The sequence below is a fragment of the Mus caroli genome, chromosome 8 (assembly GCF_900094665.2).
Source record: "Mus caroli chromosome 8, CAROLI_EIJ_v1.1, whole genome shotgun sequence".
Lineage (NCBI taxonomy): Eukaryota > Metazoa > Chordata > Mammalia > Rodentia > Muridae > Mus > Mus caroli.
In genome coordinates this window covers 61,117,325-61,128,934 of record NC_034577.1, presented here as the reverse complement: position 1 = coordinate 61,128,934, position 11,610 = coordinate 61,117,325, and the positions used below count along the sequence as shown (strand labels likewise).

The 11,610-nt window shown below is 42.2% G+C and overlaps 1 protein-coding gene across 1 annotated transcript in view; it reads right to left on the bottom strand.

Moving 5' to 3' along the window:
• Lpl (lipoprotein lipase) overlaps nt 1-11,610 on the bottom strand; it is a 24,420-nt gene that overhangs the window by 4,352 nt on the left and 8,458 nt on the right. Inside the window, exons 3-7 of the mRNA XM_021169248.2 lie at nt 8,145-8,324; nt 5,992-6,103; nt 4,829-5,062; nt 3,884-4,126; nt 1,202-1,322 (exon numbers count right to left, since the gene is read on the bottom strand). Coding sequence (XP_021024907.1) covers nt 1,202-1,322; nt 3,884-4,126; nt 4,829-5,062; nt 5,992-6,103; nt 8,145-8,324 — 890 coding nt within the window. The remainder of the gene's footprint in view (nt 1-1,201; nt 1,323-3,883; nt 4,127-4,828; nt 5,063-5,991; nt 6,104-8,144; nt 8,325-11,610) is intronic.

The following is an 11,610-nucleotide window of genomic DNA, read 5'->3' as shown; positions in this document are numbered from 1 at the left end:
CTCACTCTGTAGACCAGGCTGGCCTCGAACTCAGAAATCCGCCTGCCTCTGCCTCCCAAGTGCTGGGATTAAAGGCGTGCGCCACCACGCCCGGTCCTATAATCCTTTTTAATTTATACATGTGTTCCCTTGACTATAAGGTATATATTCAGTCCTCTTCTCCACTCTACGTTCACCATGTTTACCTACTTCTCAAGAACTCTAACTTTTAGAATCTGTATTGATTTTATTGACACGATGAACCATAACTCCCATGACCTTTGCCTCAATGTTAATTAACACTCAGTTTGTGGCATATATTCCATGATAATGAGTAGGACACACTTCAATTTTAAAAACATTCTATTGAGTATTTCTTCAGGATCCATTGTAAAAGAAACCTACTCCTAGTAACCATAGTTAGGGAAAACTATTTCCTTGCTGTCTTCTTTGCATGGAAAGTTCTTGCAACCAATGATACAAGCAGGAGATGTATGTTCTGCTCAGTCACTTTATAGTTACTGTGCACTTTAAAACATGTGTTCATTCAGGAATTGTTAAAAGATATCATGAAATTTTCTCTAATCAAAATCAAAACTGAGTAATACTTTGCCATGTGCATTTTACTTCTCTATCTATCTATCTATCTATCTATCTATCTATCTATCTCTCTCTCTCTCTCTCTATGTTAGTAAACTGACTTCCTGCCACAATTTTTCTTTTCTTGGTAGCACTGGGACCACATCCAAACGGTAGGTAAGTGTTCTACCTCCCAGCCATATCCCTACTCCATAATGTTAACTCTTTTGGGGGGAACTTATCTACTTTATCAATTTTCTTTTTTTAAAAAAGACCTGAAATGTTGAAGGAAAATACAAAGTATAGAGTAAACAAGTATAAAAGAGATTAGAAAGCAGTGTTTTTTCATATAAAATGGTGCAAAATCTCCATTTTTTAATTCTAAATTCTTTTCCTTCTTTTGGTATTTTGAAACAGGGCCTCTCTACATAGACCAGGCTGGCCTTAAACTCACAGAAATCTAACTATCTATGCCTCCTAAGTGTTGAGATTTTAAGGCTTTGATCTAATTTCTTTAAACTAGAATTTCTTTTCATGGGGAGGTCAGGAGTCATGTGTACTTCTGTTTCCCTGATCCAGGGCTCTGGCAAGGAGCAAGGCTGTGACCTGGCCACAGTTTGGAGACAGGTCCTGAGATACTCACAGGGTGAAGGGGATGTTCTCACTCTCGGCCACTGTGCCGTACAGAGAAATCTCGAAGGCCTGGTTGTGTTGCTTGCCATTCTCAGTCCCAGAAAAGTGAATCTTGACTTGGTAATGGAACACTGTAGGGAGGGATATTGACACAAGGCATGTCAGTCTTCATGGAAACATTATAGTTCCCAAACCACCAAGCAGTTCCGACTCCTAGAACATGTCTTCTGAGCACCCAAACGACAAGTGCCCATGCTGCACCATGTGAAATGACTTGGAAAGAGTTGCTGTTGAAAGTAGTGCAGACCTTATGTGCTTTTTAGTGTGGCCATAGTGCATGGGAGAAACCCAACTTGTATCTGAACTACCAACCTGGAAGGGACCTCCAAACACACCCAGAAAGCTCTCTGTGGCCTCCACTTACCTTGGCCACCTTATATTTCTACATCTGTGCCAAACATATTTGGTATTTGCTACTGTTACTGTGTGTGGCCTCGTTTCTTCCCATTTCCTGGGTCCATTGTGCCAACCCCACCCCTTCTCATCCTGTTCCTTCACCATCCACACAGTGAGCGTGCGACACATACAGTACAGTGAATTACTGTGAACCGCCAGAAAAGCCCTGAGGTACAAAGCCAGGTCCCAAATTGTCCTGGCTTAGGAAATCCACCAGGAAGCAGGAACTTCCGTATCTCTTCCCTGTTCTTCCTCACTTATCTGCCAAAACCCCGAGTCCAATAACAGTTACTGTGACCAAGATGGGGGTCATTCTGATGGTGACTTTCTGTAACCCAAGATTTCTGTGCATACTTTTTATTACACTGATATCTATTAAATGGAATTCCTCTTATGATGAGCCTGAACACCCTTAACTCTCACGACAAAGAAGGTGTCAAAACTGGATTTGGAGGTTACTTTGGATAACAAGTTTTCAGTACATTTTATTGTGGTTTCTTGTGATAATCTATTTAATTTAGCTATTTGTTTTGTTTAAAGTGATGGTATTTGTGTGTGTGTGTGTGTGCGTGTGTGTGTGTGCACCTAGCTGGCCTCAAACTGATTATATACTTGAAGACATCCTTGAATTCCTGATTTCCTGCCTGTACCTCTCAAGGGATGAGTATTACAGGTATGCACAACTATGCCTACCTCGTTAGCTCATTTTATAATGAAAGTAAATAGCTAGGTAAGCAAAAACAAAACAAAACAAAACACCACAAAGCAACCAAACCCCATGATTATTCAAATGTAAAGATAAATCATCTTGTGTCTAAGGCAGTGCTGTAGGCCACCCCAGGAGAGGCTTGTGCTAGGGATTGTCTATGTGTTTCTAGGAAGTCCAGACAGAAGCCTGGGTGACCCTGTGTAAACCACTCCCTGTTTTTAGAGTATGGCCTCTTTCATACTCTAACACGTTGTTCTAGAGTTAGAGAAAATGAGCGTTATCTCACAGCCTTCAATATTTTTTGGCATATCATATGCTCCAGTATCTGGGCCACCTGGCATATCTACAGACATATTTTCTCTAGGGAAGCTATGTAATAAGTGCCCTTCCTTCGGGCTTCAACCAGGATTCCGCCAAAGGCAATCTGTCCAAAATTAGTCTCTAACACCAGATGTATCTTACAATACAACCTTCTTCCCCCATGTATATCTTTTGGTCTTGCTCTAAGCAAGAGTCCAAGCTTTAAGTTCAAGTTTTAAATGAGTTTATGGCCAGATGGACATCTAACTTGGCATTCTTGCTCCCCTAATGTGCTGGCTAGTTTTATGTCAACTTGACACAAGCTACAGTCATCTTAGAGGAGAAAACCCAATTGAGAAAATGCTTCCATAAGATCAGTCTACAGGCAAGTCTGTATAGTATTTTCTTAATGATTGACGGGGAATGGTCCAGCCCATTGTGGGTGGTGCCACCTCTGGGCTGGTGGCCCTGAGTTCTACAAGAAAGCTGGCTGAGTAAGCCATAAAGCGTAAGCCATTAAGCAGTACACCTCTGCAGCAGCTCCTGTCCTGCTTGAGTTCCAGCCCTAACTTTCTTTGATGATGAACAGTGATGTAGGAATTTAAGCAGAATAAGCTCTTTGCTCCCCAAGTTTCTTTCCCCAAGTCATGGTGTTTCATCTCAGCAATAGAAACCCTAACTAAGACACCTGGAATATTTGATTATTGGTGGTTCTTGACTTCATGAAAAGCAAGTTTTCAAAGTGACAAATGTTCTATGAAGTTCCAGAGAGTAATTTAGCCTTTGTGGGCTATGTGGTCTTTGTCTCAATCACTTGAGCCTGCCTTCGTGGCAGTGTTAGATAATATGGAAATGAACATGTCTGACCATGTTCTAATAAAACTTTATTTACAAAAGTAAGTAGTAGACTGAATTGGACCAAAGGACTAGAGTTTATAATCTCAAAGTGATGGTTTCAGATTAGCTCTATCCCAGTACTAATCGCTGGTTACAGCTACAGAGAAGGCTGGCTGCAAATTCAAGGCTGAGCACTGGGGTCTTGCGGTGTGGGCATCAAGACCTAGATGAAGTGGACTAGTGGAAATGCTTCTGTATTAACAGAGGCACAAGTGAGGCTTCAGGACTTAGTAACATCACTTCATTAACTCTTCTACTAGACAGGCTTGGCCCATGATAACAGAGATGGCACTAAGCAGTTTCCCCTCCTTCCCACAGCTTCCAGTTTACCTTTGTAGGGCATCTGAGAGCGAGTCTTCAGGTACATCTTGCTGCTTCTCTTGGCTCTGACCTTGTTGATCTCATAGCCCAGATTGTTACAGCGATTCTTTCTACAACTCAGGCAGAGCCCTTTCTCAAAGGCTTCCTTGGAGTTGCACCTGTATGCCTTGCTGGGGTTTTCTTCATTCAGCAGGGAGTCAATGAAGAGATGAATGGAGCGCTCGTGTGAGCACTTCACCAGCTGGTCCACGTCTGGGCAAAGAGACATGAGAAATTGCAGTTCTCCAGAAATTGCCTTGCACAAGGGTAGACTTGATGTCAGGCTTTTTAGGATGTGTTCTTGTGGCAGCTGCTCACTTTCCTCCTTAACTGTCAAGCTGACCATGAAAAGTTGACAAGAACTTTTGGCTCCTGCCATTTTATATTTATGGATATTTGTAAAGCCATAATAGACAACACCTGAGGGAGAAGTTGTTTCCCTCCAGCTTAAGAGAAACTTCCCTTTACTGAAAATATCTACCACTTTTGGCAGACATTAAGGTGCTTCTGAAAGCATAGTTCTAGAAACCATACCATAAAGGGGATAATTGTTAAATTAGTAGAGAGGTCAGAGGACAAATTTGATCCTTGCCTTCTACCTTGTCCAACATAAGGTCTCTTCTTTGTGTCCAGGCTAGCTGTCCTGTAAGCTTCTAGGGAGTCTCCACTCTGCCTCCCACCTCACTGTAGGACTGTTGGGATTACAAATATTAGTGTATCTGGCTTTTATATGGGCTCTGTGATCTAAATTTAGGTACTTACATATGCACAGCAAGTGCTTTACCCACTGAGCCATCTTCCCTCCCCACAAGTGTGTATACTGAAACCACTTATTGTAGAGCTAGGGAACAGGATACAAGGTCATTGAGACCTTACCCTCCAAACTCACATTTAAGTGACTTGTAGCTTACTCACCTCCGAGTCCTCTCTCTGCAATCACACGAATGGCTTCTCCAATGTTGCATCCTGGCTGGAAAGTGCCTCCATTGGGATAAATGTCAACATGCCCTACTGGTTTCTGGATCCCAATACTTCGGCCAGGTGACCCCCTGGTAAATGTGTGTAAGACATCTACAAAATCAGCGTCATCAGGAGAAAGGCGACTGGGGGCTTCTGCATACTCAAAGTTAGGCCCAGCTGGATCCAAACCTTAGGGGGAAAAAAGGAGTCCCATGGATTTTTAAAGTCTGCAGTGCATTTAATCCTTGCATCAGCATCTGCTGTTCTGAGTGTTATTGGAAGCCTTTTAAATTCCCATCAGCTGATAGTCTTCAGGGTTGGAGCTTTCAGTGCTAAGAGTCAAAAAAGTAGGCACAGTTCTTCTAACACCCGGAATCTCTCTTGCTCTCTTTCATTCCCTCTCATCCTCCGAGGTTAGCCTCAAACTCTTGATTCCCCTGCCTACAATTCCACAGTGCTGTGATTACAGATGTGTGCCAATGGAGCCCACACATTTGAGTTTCCCCACCCTCCATCTTTCTCCAGATGCTCCTGTTACTAGGATAGCTTTAAACACATACCATAGCTGCCAATGGCTTTGAACTTGCTCTCTTCCCATTCCCAGTGTTAGTGTTACAAACATGCACCATCAGGCCTAGCATGCATCTCTTTAACTGGCCACTCTACAGAGATTTTTCACACCTAATGGCCTGATGTTCTCTTGCAGGTTATTTCTGAATCTGAGAAGACCATTAATCACTGATCAATTCCTTTTTCCTTCTCTCAACACCAAACCATTTATAGCCCCTTCCTAGATGATTCTCTTATTCCAAAGCTCTCTAGAATCAGTCCTTGTCAGTCTCCTTGGTGCTATGTGAGAGGGAGATGGCTATGGAACAGAAGAAGGTGAGAATTCTTTCTCACAGGAATGTATGGGTCTCTGTGCTTAACACTATTGTCTACTCCTGTGCCATAGCCAGGTGGAAAGCTAGAGCCCAAACAAGAGATGATGAATATTGGGCACAAGCCTCCAATACCACGCACGTGGGTATCTAGCAGAAGCAGCTCGGATTCTCTCTCAGAATGATGGCCATGTTGCTTCTTGCGATAAATGAACAAAACGACAAAATGCCTCTTACCAGTAATTCTATTGACCTTCTTGTTGGTCAGACTTCCTGCTACGCCAGCAGCATGGGCTCCAAGGCTGTACCCTAAGAGGTGGACGTTGTCTAGGGGGTAGTTAAACTCCTCCTGTGGGGCAATAAATGAAAAACTTCTTGGTGTATGGTCAAACATCAAAACTAAAAGTAGTAAAAAATGAAAGTAAATGTTGATTTTAAAAAACTGGCACTACTGTAAATGAATTTTACTGATTTCGTGTTATACGTAAAAGAGACAACTACTCTGGTATTGAGACATTTTTCCTTTGATGACAATTTGAAACTGTTTAGATGTTTTCCAAACATCTAAAACTGTATTTGGTATGTATGAATATATATGTGTGTATATACTTATATATACTATTTAAGTGTATATATAAACTTTTGCACATTATCTGCTTGTCCAAATATCCTGCATCCTGTTATTCCTTGAAGTTAGCCAAGCCATGACTAAAGCAGACAAAAGGAAATGGGAAGAGATCACGGGCATATATAGCTCAGCTTTCTGTATCAACAGATGTGGTGGTTTGAATGAGAATGGCCTCCATAGGTTCATGTGTTTAAATGTTTGGTCCTCAGTAGGTGGAACTGTTTGGGAAGCATTGGGAGGCGTGGCCTTGTTGGAGGAGGTGTGTCACTGGGGGGTAGGTTTTGAAGTTTCAGAAGCCCACCCCATTCCCAGTGTCTCTATCTGCCTGGTGGCTGTACCTGGAGATGTGAGCAAGCATGCCTGCCTACTGCCATGCTCCCTGCCATGATAGTCAAGTAGTCTAACTCTCTGAAACCCTGGACCCCAAATTAAATGCTTTATTTTCTAAGTTGCCTTGGTCATGGTGGTCCATCACATCAATAGAAAATTAACTAAGACAACAAGTAAGAAGCCTGGAGTTCAGGAAAGCGATCTTGCTCTTCCAAGTTCATTTGTGTGACTAACAAAAAAAGCCAAGAAAATAACTTTTGTTCTTTGATGGTTATTCCAGTAAACATAGCATAGCCTTTTGCATCCAATTCCCTGGTTGCAATAACTTGGCTCTATGAGAGTTCTAGCTTAGATTGTGGTAAAAATGAAACTCATACAGCTCAGTCACATCCTTTGATATTTCAGTGAATAGATCTTTAGCTATTTAGTTCAAAAACAAACAGACAAACAAAAACAAAAAACAAAACAAACAAATAAAAAAAAAAAAACCTTCAAAGTTAACTCCCAGAGTGTGGTCCCCAAGAGAAGGAAGTGTGTAAAAATCTGTAGGCAACACCAATTCTGGACCCTTACCTATCTCATGTCTTATATGTCCCCCCAACTGTCTTTCTGCCTCAGTTAATCTGCAGAGGCCCCACACCATGAGGGTGACTATATATGGATCTGAACTACTCTAAGAGCCAAACACTGTTAACTATTTTGTTAGAGGTTGGTAGTCTAACAAAAGTCAAAGCAGGATACAAATACACGTGCCAGCCAGCTGAAAGGAAAAGAGGTGGCTGAACATGCCATCTTGCCTGTGTCCTGAAAAGCAGGGCTTTTGTTTATTCTACCCACTTATTCCATTCCACAGATCTTAGTCTTGGCAGATCTGTTCACTAAAATATCAAAGGACAGGGCAGGGAACAGCAGGAGGATTCACTGGCTGTATAATTTAGTCATTCTTACCTGTGGTGGTTTGAATATGCTTGACCCAGAGAGTGGCACTATTAAGAGGTGTGGCCTTGTTGGAAGTGTGTCATTGTGGGGATGGGCAAAGAGAGTTTCCTCCTATCTGCCTAAGGATGCCAGTCTCCTTTTGACTGCCTTAGGATCAAGATGTAGAACTCCTAGCTCTAGCATCATGTCTGACTCCAGTCTGTCATGCTTTCTGCCATAATAATGGATTGAATCTCTGAACCTGTAAGTCAGCCCCAGTTAAATGTTGTCTGCTATAAGAGTTGCCTTGGTCATGGTGCCTCTATCACAGCAATAAAAGCCAAACTAAGACATTGCCACAATGTAAAAATGCTCTTGTGAAAATTTGAAATGTTTCAGAAAACATTTTAGATCTCAGAGAAAAGGCAATAAGATAAAATAAAAATCAGCCATGTGTCTAGCTCTAACTAAGAGTTTTATCCTACATACAGAAGGCCCCTTCTTCCAATCTTACCTCCATCCAGTTGATGAATCTGGCCACATCATTTCCCACTAGCTTGGTGTAGCCAGCTGACACTGGATAATGTTGCTGGGCCCGATATAACCAGTCTACTACAATGACATTGGAGTCAGGTTCTCTCTTGTACAGGGCGGCCACAAGTTTGGGCACCCAACTCTCATACATTCCCGTTACCTGAAAAGGACAGTGCAGGATTTCTTTTGACTATAATTCGTTACAAATATGGCAAGCATCTATGTGAAATGAAAAACACAAACTTTCATGGAAGCCCATCGGCTCAGGCTGAGAACTCAAGCCTCAAGGGGCACTCTGATTCTTTCCCACTTCCAGGGCAAATGTGAGTATACCAGGGAGAGTGCTGGTCTCAGGAACAGCACACTGGAGACTATCCTGCTTTAAAAAGTTATGTTTTATCAATTAGTAAGACTTCAACAGTTTACTCTATTTTTAAAAAAAAAGATCAGGGTCAATGTGTTAAACATTTATAGCCAAATTATACACTTTTAGAAAAGAAATGTTGTTTAATTACTTTTAATTAAGTTAGGAAATGTTCCCCAGCAGAGTCTATTTAAAGGCCAGGCCTGCTGGGCATGTCTATAATTTTGGCAACTCTGTAGAGTCATGGAAGAGTTAAGTTCATGACCTGCCTCAGTTACAGAATAATTTTAAGATCAGCCTTGGGGATCTTAGTGAGACTGTCTTAAAAACAAAAGTGGAAAGAGGGCCATGGCCATTGTACAGTGCTTGGCTTGCATGTGCAGAGAGAGCCCTAGGCTCAACATTCAAAACTGCATAATAAGAAAAAGGAAGATGGTTTTTAGAGATGCAAATGCACTGCTTATAAAGTATGGTTTGCAAATGCAAACCATTTGTTAAGGATGTTAGGGTCAGGTCCCATTGCAGCCCCAGTAAAAGCTATACTGAATGTTTGTTGAACTTAGAACACTTTGGCAAATGTGTTTAAGGCAGCTTTTAATGGAGACCTACAAAAACCAACAGAGTAAAGGGACCCTTGGATACCCAAATCTACTGACTCCATCTGGAGTTTTACACTTAAATGATGAGTTCTTTTAGACTCCTGTTTTATTGTTTATCATTTATTAGACTAGAATACCCAAACATGAACTTCGTTTTATCCCTGCACTAGACAAACTATAGAACTTCTCACCTAGTTTCTGTGCCCTGTGTTGGGGTGAGGCCAGCCCAGGAGATATGGATTGTAGTTCTGTCTCTCCTAGTTACTAATCAGTAATTCTGTACACTAACTTCAGCCTTCCTGGGATACCTGCATCAGAAAACTGGCTCAGAAGAGCTCAAAGCTCCTGCATACATTTTCGCTTGTGACCAATCTGGTTCCTGATCTCCTTGTGGGCTCAGCTCTACAACGATTTTAAGCATGGAGAGAAAGCACGAAACAAAACAAAGCTGATGTCAGCCCACCAAAAGCCCCGTTAAGCCTCTTTGAACAGGTCGCAGCCAGGATACTTGAAGTTGGGGTCGAGAGTGTGCCTTTGAAGGAACAAAGCGAGCAAGGCAGACTGTCCATTCTGGACTGCTGGTCCTGATCACCTCCCTACCTGACCGCTGCACTGACTCCCTTTTGCAACTCCGGTAGAAGATCAGAAGATGGTGTCATTTCTTCAGAACATAATGTTAACTGCACTGACCCCTTCCCACGCCGTGTGACAACCAGCAAGGGCAAGGCTCCACTGGGAGTGGGTGACTCTCCTAACGTGACAGAAGAGTGCCCTGACTTCCCTGAGTCTGTCACCTTGAGTGGCCTGGAAGCTTATCTTTGATAAGCTGTTTATTCTAGATTCTGTTGTACCTTTTTCTATATCAGTGTTTCCAAAGTAGGCAGTCTGGAAAAGGGCAGGTGACCAACTAACCTGCCCTGTGGTGCACTTGGCTTAACTCAGTAGCAGCTCATCTAACACTTCCTTTTTTGATTCAACTTAAAATACAAAAGGAACAAAAGGCGTCGAGGGAGCTCTTCCCTGTCCTCTTCACAGAAAAGATCTTCTTTTCTAGATTTCTCTTCTTACAAGCCGGTGTCAGACAAGGCTCTGGAAGCAGAGCCCACTCTGCTGCCTGTAGCAGGTGTTTTGACTGAACCCAGGCAGCGTTTGCTCAGATAAGCCAGGATCAGCTGGCTTTATTACAGTTCCAGACAAGGCAAGCCTGTGAGGTAGGGAAACAGCTGGTATGACCAGCAGCCTCGCCTGATATGTTGTCTGAAGAGCTCAGGTGCGTTTTGTGAGGTAGTAGGGCCAAGGGCAGCATCTGGCACTGTGTCTACATACTTCATTAGTCCTGTTACCTTATAAGAGAAGGGAAGTCTCCCAGCCCCACTGCAACTTTTTAAAGCACCAATTTCTTTCAGGGGTCGGACTGAGATGCGTGAGAGTTGAGACTTGCAGTTGAGACTTGCTTCCCATGGATAAACAAGCTTAAACTTCTTGGAAAATATTAAGGGCCATACTGGGCTGGTGAGATGGCTCAGTGGGTAAGAGCACCCGACTGCTCTTCCAAAGGTCCGGCGTTCAAATCCCAGCAACCACATGGTGGCTCACAACCATCCGTAACGAGATCTGACTCCCTCTTCTGGAGTGTCTGAAGACAACTACAACGTACTTACAATTAATAAATAAATAAATCTTAAAAAAAAAAAAAAGGCCATACTGTGTACATCCAAACCGTCTCCAAACACCTCAAATATAAAGATATTTAACATAACTTACAGTTTATGTTAGGAACTTAGACTTTCATTGTATGCTATATACCATACTAGGTTCAGTCTAGTAAATGGTATCTTAAAAACAACAAAATCTGTATGGGTCTTGCGGTTGACATATCCATAGAAATTAGAAATGGTTAAGATAACAAAATCACTGTGGTGTTTGGGAAGAGATATCTGTATTGGATGTATATTGCTTTTTCCTATATCTCACTGGAATTCAGGATACAGCTATAGCATTCAAAAGCTGCATCTAAACAGGAAGATGATGCATCTCTAGCCATCTGTTTTATATAAATTATTTTTAATATACAATGCAACTTGCTCAGTAGGAGCTGAAAATTGTAAAAGTAAATTGAAATAGTCACATAACAGGATCCTAGAAAGCAACAATTTGGTGTGTTTGGGAGGGGCAATTTATGATTATTCTAAATAAGTAGCTTTAACCACAACTTACTTTCGTTCATCTCCTATTTATGTGCATGCGTGGGTCTGGTTGCATACATGTGGGACAGTCTGAGGTATTATTCTTCATCTTGTTTTATTTTTTTTCATTTTTTATAGGTATTTTCCTCATTTACATTTCCAATGCTATCCCAAAAGTCCCCCATACCCACCCCCCACTCCCCTACCCACCCACTCCCCCTTTTTGGCCCTGGCATTCCCCTGTACTGGGGCATATAAAGTTTGCGAGTCCAATGGGCCTCTCTTTCCAGTGATGGC